This window comes from Besnoitia besnoiti, chromosome VII (genome assembly GCF_002563875.1).
Source record: "Besnoitia besnoiti strain Bb-Ger1 chromosome VII, whole genome shotgun sequence".
In the NCBI taxonomy this organism is placed as follows: Eukaryota; Apicomplexa; class Conoidasida; order Eucoccidiorida; family Sarcocystidae; genus Besnoitia; species Besnoitia besnoiti.
In genome coordinates this window covers 3,169,808-3,177,918 of record NC_042362.1, presented here as the reverse complement: position 1 = coordinate 3,177,918, position 8,111 = coordinate 3,169,808, and the positions used below count along the sequence as shown (strand labels likewise).

General features: G+C 61.1%; 1 protein-coding gene across 1 annotated transcript; it reads right to left on the bottom strand.

The window, feature by feature from the left end:
- Positions 1–250: 250 nt before the first annotated feature.
- On the bottom strand, positions 251–6,583 carry BESB_080560 (uncharacterized protein; the record flags this gene model as incomplete). Its single annotated transcript, XM_029366418.1, has 2 exons — positions 251–5,080; positions 5,345–6,583. The coding sequence occupies 2 exons, from the start codon at positions 6,581–6,583 to the stop codon at positions 251–253; spliced, it is 6,069 nt and encodes a 2,022-aa protein (XP_029217849.1).
- Positions 6,584–8,111: the final 1,528 nt, after the last annotated feature.

Sequence of the window (8,111 nt, the reverse complement as noted above, 5' to 3'; positions counted from 1 at the left end):
GTCTCCGCGTTCTGAGACGGGTTCTCTGCCCCGTCGCCTCGCGGCCCGTACCCCTGGCGCCAGTGAGTCCCGTTATCGTGGCGCCATGGACGCATCACGCGCCACACGCACCTCAGGTCTATGGCTGGCAGAGATGATATGTCGCTCTTGCAAGTCCTCAGTCGTTGGCTCTCTTCCGCCAACACCCACGTTCCCATGTATACAACAACCCGCTGCGTGCGCACGGCTATCTCTCTCTGGAATAATGTTCTCACCCCACCGATACGTCCTGGTGGGAGGGTGTCCGACAGTCCCGGGACACTGCTTTCCCCCAACTCGATGTGGACTGATCCTCCCTGTCATCCCCCTCTTCCCACTGCGGCACCATGTCGTCCTTCTCTGTCTTCTCCAGAAGGGACGCTGCTGCGGCCACAGCGCCTTCTTCGCCTACCGCTTGAAACATCTCGATCATCAGTTCCACGCATGCGGCGGTCGTTCTGGAGTCTTCGCTGCTGCACGTCTTCTCACCTGACTGATCCCCCCCATCATCTCCCAGGTCTGCGGCAGAAAGGGTATCCTGCATCAGCTCCATACACTTTGTGCGGTGCCCCGACAAGTCTAGAGACAGCGACCGGCGCGTGTCGGCCGACGCCTTGCCAGCCGGCACGCTTCGGTCGGACAGCGGACGTTCCACAGCGGCGCTGGGATCCGCAGCCGCAGCCGCACCCTGAGAGGGCAGGCCAGCGAGTGCCGAGAAGGCTTGGGTGTCGCTGCAGTCCCCTCTTTTGTCTGTCGGCGCGATGCTCGCTGGCCAGGCTGAGAAGATCTGACTCGCGACGGGGGACAAGTCGTACGTGCTCGTCGTGGTCGACGAGGCGCGAGAAAAGGAGCCCGTCGTACAGACGGTTGACCTGCTTGAGAAGCGACGAAGAGAAGACCAGGATGCGGAGGTAAGGCAAGGCAGACCGGCGCCCTCTCCGGCTGCGCCACTGGCCCTCCCCTCGTCTGGAGACTGCTCCTCCTCTGCTTTCGTCTCGTCCTCATCCCCTGCGCCCGCGAATCCTGCGGCGTGCGTGGAGGCTGATGATGGAGCAACGTCATGGGTCGCCCCGTGCTGCACTGGCGACAACCTTCGTAAGAATCCGGCAGCGCACGTCGACCGCTCATGCCCTGCGCTCTCCTCTGCTTTGCTGTCTGTCTTCACGCTCGGCACCTGCTCCTCTGCCTGCTTCGTATCAAGGAGAGCAGCAAAAATTGCACGTCCCCCCCCACAGGGACTTGCACCGCTACAATCGGAGCTGTCGGTCGCCGCCGCCATCGCTTCGTCTTGCCCCTTCGTCTTACAGCCTCTAAAACAAGGCGCGCTGGCCTCGCCTGCAGACACAGCCGTCTGCGGGCCCTTCCGTAACTGCGCATCCGTCGCTGGCGAGCAGACACTCTCTGCGTAGCTCGGAGGGTCTACGCTGCTCGAAACAAGTGAGGGCACCCGACTTATCTCTCTGGGCCCGGCCAGACTGCCTGGTCTGCCGTGAGATTTGCTGGCGTTGCTCCCGAGAAGCGCCATAATCCTCTCCCTGGCAGCGTCCCGTTCTGCGCCCTCAAGAACGCCTTGTCTGCGGCTCGAATTCCGCGCGGGACGCGCATGCAGGACCCCGTCCGCTGGCTCGAGCGAAGCCGATGGGGACTCTGGCCCCAGCAGGCCGCACAGTTCGCCTTCCCACTGCAGCGCCTGTGCAATGTCCTCGAGTCCACAGGGAATCCCTAGAAGAGACTGAAGCTTGCGCCGCTTGCGCGTCTGTTCCTCTTGCCACTCAGTTTGACCTCGCCCGTTCGGACGCTCCGCCCAATCCTGCGCGTCTGCGGATGCGGAACTCGAACCAAGAGCCACCCTCGACACTAGCCGCTTGCTTCCTTTCCGCGCTAGATGCTTGCTGCTTAGGGGCTTCAGCGCATTGGACGAGTGCACACAGCCGGTTACCCCCAACTCGCCTCCGCGCGGCACAGGAGCGGAAAAGAACGCCTGCAACGATGCTTGCTGGACTTTCCCGCCCATGGGGTGGTTCTCCTGGCGAGTTCCACTCACGCCTTTAAACCGGACCTTCATAGTCAGATCCTGCGACGAGCCGGCTGTGCGGCTGACACGCCGCTGAAGAGTGCGTTCTGTTCCCGTGGCCTTGGTGAGCATGTTAAGCCTCTCCATGAAATGTTTGGGCGGGACGTGCTGACTCCATGCGGTTCCGAGCTTAGTAAGCCGCCGAGATCCGTAGCATTCTGACCCCAGGAGAATACCTGTGTCTTCTTTGGCCTCTGCTCCAGCGCACCTCACCTCAGTGCCGTCCACTGCAGCGGCCAAGCGGTCGCCTTTGCTACCGACGGGAGGCGTTCGAGTCGCCACGACGGCCTTTTCCTTGTTCCCTTCAGCGCGCACGCGGCGGGAACATTTCTCAACATCGAGCTGCGACGCATGCGGTGCAGTTTCAGCACCGTCCTTCGCCTCCCTCCCAGCAGTTCCTGCGCGTGCTGCGTTCGTCGACGTTTCAGACACAAGCGACCGCGAGGCGTGCCGCTGCGCACGCGCATTCGTCTGCCCCCATTTGCGGCCTTCAATGCGACTCCGCAGAACCGCTGCGGCGGCCGCGTGCAACGCATCGAGCTGCCTTTGAGTAGCATCCGTTGCAGCGGAGCCATGTCCACAGTGGTGAGACCCTCGGGCGTTCGCGCCGTAACACGGGACAGGCCGCCTTCCTGAGTCGTCACCTGAGTGCTTGTCTCCGTGTCTGGAGTTGTCCTTTGCCGGCTTGCGATGGAGATTTGAGTTTCTCGAGTTCAACCGAGAAGCAGCGTTGCTGCTTGAGGCTCCTTCGGAACGCGCACTGGTCGCCAGTGTCCCCGGGGGCTTCCCTGCTTTCGGCACCTCGCCGCGTTGGACCAGCTGACTGCACGCCTCTCGCGTTTTCACCGTCACGGATGACACCTTGGCCATTCCAGAACTCTTTTCCACGGCCTCCTGACCCCTGCACGAGCCTCTATGTGAAGCAAGGGGTGACGGAGAAGACGCTGCGTGGATCGTCGTGTCCTCACAAGACAGACGAACATTCCACGAAGCACAAGCGGCCTCAGCCTGCGTACGAGTCGTGTTCGCTGCGCTCGCACACGGACCTGCATGAGGCAATGCGCTGGCTGATACGTTGACACACTTCTTCGGTCTTGCGACCTCATCACGCCCACGTGGCATATCCTGGCAGGCGAGGCCTCCGACTGGAACGTTTTTCGAGGCAGCTTCTGGTGCTGGCCGCTCCGCCTGCGCTCCTCCGGCACGCGAACCGGGAAGCCGTGTCTCCACTGCGCATGCATGCTCCATCACCTGGTCCTCCGCTTTACATGCACGAGGTGTCTGGCCCAAATGCTCAAAACAACGTCCAGCACTGCCGCTCCTTGAGTTTGCTCCACCTAGAATCACATCCACCACATTCGAGGCGCCAGCCAGAAAGCCCTGGCCTGCAACCTCGTCACCGGAGCTTTCTTCGCAGGGATATGCAGAAGATCGCACCCGTCGAAGCGCCTTCTGAAGCTCTTGGCACGAGTTCTCGCGCAACAGTGCAGACGACCGCTCTGCCAGCTCCGCCACCGGCAAACGTAATGAGTCCACTTGGTCATCGCCCTGTCTGCCGTCCGCCGGCTGCGGCTCCACCGATGAGCTTCCTCGACGACTCTGGAGCTCGTGAGGCTTTGCTTGAGCGAATATTGCCTGATCAAGCGGCACCCAGCGCATCGTCAAAGCTGAGCTAGCCGTGTCAAATATAACAGATGGGTCCTGGACTCCAACGCGGTCCGCAGCCTTGAGGCCCGCTGGATCGTCGCCCACCTCATTACAGTGAGGTGAGCTCGCGCCCCGCGTGCTGAAATCCCGCCCAAGGATTTTTGTGCCTCGGAAGGCCTCCAGGAGACTCGTATGTTTCGACTTGGTCTTCTTCCGCACGCTGCCGACGTCTGCGCACGCCCGACCGTCTTTTCTCTCGTTCTCCGAGATCCAACCGAGACATATAAACGTCTCCTCGCACGCGTTTGCGAGGGCAATAGCGGCTGCAGCTGTCTCCCGGGGCCCGAGAAAAAACTGACGATTCCAAGAAGCGTTTGGCTCCGAAAAGCAATGGCTCTTCACTCCAAGTAGCATTTCCACAGCGGGGGTCGCTGGCGAGTCATTGGTCTTACTCGGATGTGGCACTTCATCGTCAGGCACTGCGTCCGCTCGCGCAGGCTGAGGAGGTCCGACAGACAACGCACACGCCATCGACGGGCAAACAGACGGTCTGCCGCTCTCCCGCACGCTCCCTGCGCAGCTGCTCGCTGCCACGCGACCCATGCTGTCGGTAGGAAACAGGTAGGATTCGTCACCTCGTGAGCCTGACAGATCCGCGTGCGAACAGCTCCCCCCACACGAGCCAGGGCTGCAGAGCTCCATCGTGGCCGTCACTGCACTCCGTGGCGCGCTGCACCCTTTCTTCGCTTCCGCTGCGCGGTCGCCCTCCTCCGGTGTAGCGTCGTCGCCGTTCAAAAGCTTCCCGCTTCCCGGCGCGAAGGCCGCGCCTGAGTGGTTGATGTCTGGTTGAGCAACAGAAGTGTCTCTTCTAGGCACGCTACCACTGCAGAGGGCATTCCCAGACCTGCACGAACAACCGCCGACCACGGGGGAGCACCGGCACTGGCTTGAGGCGCCCCAGCATGGCTCACGACGATCATATGTGGGGTTACTGCTTTCGCTGTGTGGCGCCGAGCCGACTCCTGTCAGTGCCGCGTGTGAAGGCGAACATTTCCCAAACAAGGATCTGGTGCCCTCCGAAAGTACATGCTTTCTCGAACTCGAAAAACCCAGCTCTGACCCGCACGGACCCATCGAATCTGAGCCGAGGAGGCCAACGTCGCGAAAGGTAGAACAGACGCCGGTCGCCCCGTCCAAAGTGCACTCGTGGTAGAACAACTTTCCACTCTCAATGATAGGCCGGGAGTCAGTGTGCTCGGTCTTGACGCCAGGGACCGGAGCAACAGGACTTTCCAACGAGGCGGTGACCGTGACAAAAACATCCTCGGCGATCGGAGGCGTCTGCGTGCACACAACGCAGTAACAGCCGCTAACCGTTTTTGCGCCTTACGAACTCCAGCGTCGCTGCAAGCTCCCAGGTATAACTTGTTAGTGCTACAGAGTAAAGGAACGGCGACCACCCGGTGCGCCATCACGCTGCGCTACGGCTCATACTCCATCCTCTACCAACAGCAGTGAGTCGTCCCCGTACCATTCCCGACACTAGAAAGTGCTTCAATTGACTGTGGGTGCGAGAGTGTAACGGCGCCCTCCCCCCCTGCTTACGCGAACAAGCCGAGAACCGGGAGACGAGGCTGAGAGAGGCGACGCGCTTCCCAGATTGTCCGCATCCCCATCTGCGCTGTCGCCGTCTCCCGTTCGCCGTAAAACCAGCCGGGGTCTTGCTTGGGGCGTCCGCTGCGTGCCTCCTTTCGCCGGGACGCAGTCTCCAGCACTCGGCGCGTGGAAGACTTGCCGCCCACTCTCCTCCCCCTTCGCCATCGGCAGTTTAACTCTTGCAGGACCCATGTCCGCCATGTGCTCGACATTAGGCGTCTCCGTCATGGAGGCATCGTTTTTTAACGCCCACCTTGCGCCCGTCTGTCCACTGTCTTGCACCGTCGTTTGAGTCTCCACGAGCGTTTGTTCGCGGCATGCGGCAGCGCAGGCCTCGCCCCTAGTAGGCGACGCACCAGCTGGATCAGCCTCACGTCGCGACCTCTCTTCTCGAGTCCCTCCGGCTACCACCCTTGCGCTCGCAGGCCTCTCATGCTTCCTCGCGAGATGGGCTGCAGCTGCTCCTTCCGGAGACCCCGAGTGCGAAGAAGCGGCAGGTGCCTCGCCGCAGGCGCCCGGTTGGCTCTCTACTGGGGTGGCGCGTGCAGGGCTCCGCGCGCGCTCGAACTCTAAGTCCGCGGCTGCCCCTGTGAGCCGCGTCTTCAGCACCGTGCCCGACTTGGCTGTCCCTGGCGCTGCCTGTACTCCGTTTACCCTCAGGGTCTCCGCAGGCACCCCCCCCAGCCCTGTCGCCTTGCCACCCGGCCCCATTTCCCTTCGGATGTCGTGGGCGTGGTGCACAACACTGGGCGCCCCAGAAGCAACTCGCGTCGCATCGCTTAGAGTCTCATGGGACATCAGAGCCTCTTGCTGGACCGCCGTGTGCGTCCTGCTGCGTGACTCCGCCTCCTCCCCCTGCACTGTGTTGTTCGCCTTGTCTCGGAGTCCGGAACCTTTCTCAGTTTCGTCGTACGTGCAGCCGCTGGCACGGGACGGCCTAGCTGCCTCGCCGCCGCGCGACTGCCCTTGGTCAGTCGCAAAACAATCCTTTTTGAGAGACTCACACGCGGGGCGCAGGGCCGGGGAGGAAGGCGCCACCTGGTCTTCTTGACACTGTTGACGTCGTGCGCTGGCTCGATCGCGGCTCGTCGAGTTCTGCTCTCTGCCGCTCAACTTCTGGGAAAGCTGTGCATCTTGAGCACTCCCCAGGGGGGACTGCGCGCTGCACATGACCTCATCTTCCGTCATACCGCGTACTCGGCCCGCTCTTGATCCTGGGAGACTTGAAACAGCTTCTCCGGTTCGCATGCTTCGCCTAGTCCACCACACCCTTGAATGCACAATCCCTTCTTGACCGAAACACCGAACCACGAGGGGGCACTGCCCTTCGTTCCGGGTCTGAGTCGTGACGGGCAAAGGGAGAAGAAATTCGAGGCGCAGGCTCTCATGCGGCAGACTTCTGCGCGGTTCTGCGTAGCACGGACAGTCTCCTAAAGAGCGGAGATGGCCATAGACCAGCACCGTCGGTGTCGGGCCTGAACCACCGAAAAAACCGGGGAAGCGGAAGGCTTATCGGCGGCACTCCCGTGAAAAAAAACGTGGGCCTTTATCCGCGTCAGCAACACATGAATTCGCGAATTACGCAGGTCCCTATTCCACATGCGCACAGATTTCCCGGTTCGTCACATTTGTCATACACGCTCTCTCGACTCGGCGTATCGCCTCTATTCTTCTCACACCCATGCTACCCTCTCACAACACGACCAATTCCCATCCGTCGACAAAAGCCAGACACTGGGCGAGCGGGTGAGGTGCCCGCAAACGTAGGAGTCGGACTTCTTTCCGCGCGTTCGATCAACTAGCACCTACGGCAGTGCCGTTGGTTCTCTAAAACTGCGGACGTGGAGAGAGCCGTCGTCGAAGAGAGCGAGAGGATACGAATGTGAACGCACTTGCGCAAGTATCCATTTCACTGACTCGAAGCACTTCACCAAGCTTACTACCTGCTCGGCTTCCCGATCTAGTCACTCTATGCGAGTGTGGCCGTACGGCCTTCCCCGCCAGGGGTGTCCAGCTGCACACACCGGAAAGTTGCAGAAAAAACCAATACTACACTTCTTTCCCAACAAAACAACGGCGTGCACTGTATGAGGGGTTTATCAGCAGGAGAAGTATATGAGCCTGCAAGACGTGCACGTCGAAATTTCCCGTGACCCGGCGGAGGAGAGCGCGTCAATCCGACCTGACGCCGGCTGCTGCTCGGAGTCTCGCGGCTAAAAAAGACACACACTACGTACGTAAGGCGGAGGATTGACCCAAACTGTGTCAGTACAGTAAGGAGAGAGACGCCCTCGTCCGTGCACCACGCCGTGTGAACGATGACCAAACTCCCACACCAGGCCACAGAGAAAAGGACAATCGGAAGTCTGTGAGGGGCTGTACAACTCCACGCGAAAAACGAGGGACCATCGGGACGTGAGTAGAGACGCCGCACACCCCCCCACGCGAATCACCCGCCAGTGTCACCCCTGCGTACAAGTGGCTAGACGATGCGGATTTTGCCTGTTTAACCCCAACACACCCTGTACGCCTGCAAAGATGCTAGCACGCCGCGAGGCTTTCTCCAAGAGAGGCAGAACCGCGGAGTCACCGGGCTGACAAGCCAAAACCCCGGGAAGCCTTGCGCCGAACTCTCTTGCCTCTACCCACCCGTCTGCAAGCCGAAGAGCTGGGGAACCAGCTTGACTGCCGCACTGGACGACGACGGCCAGCGCCG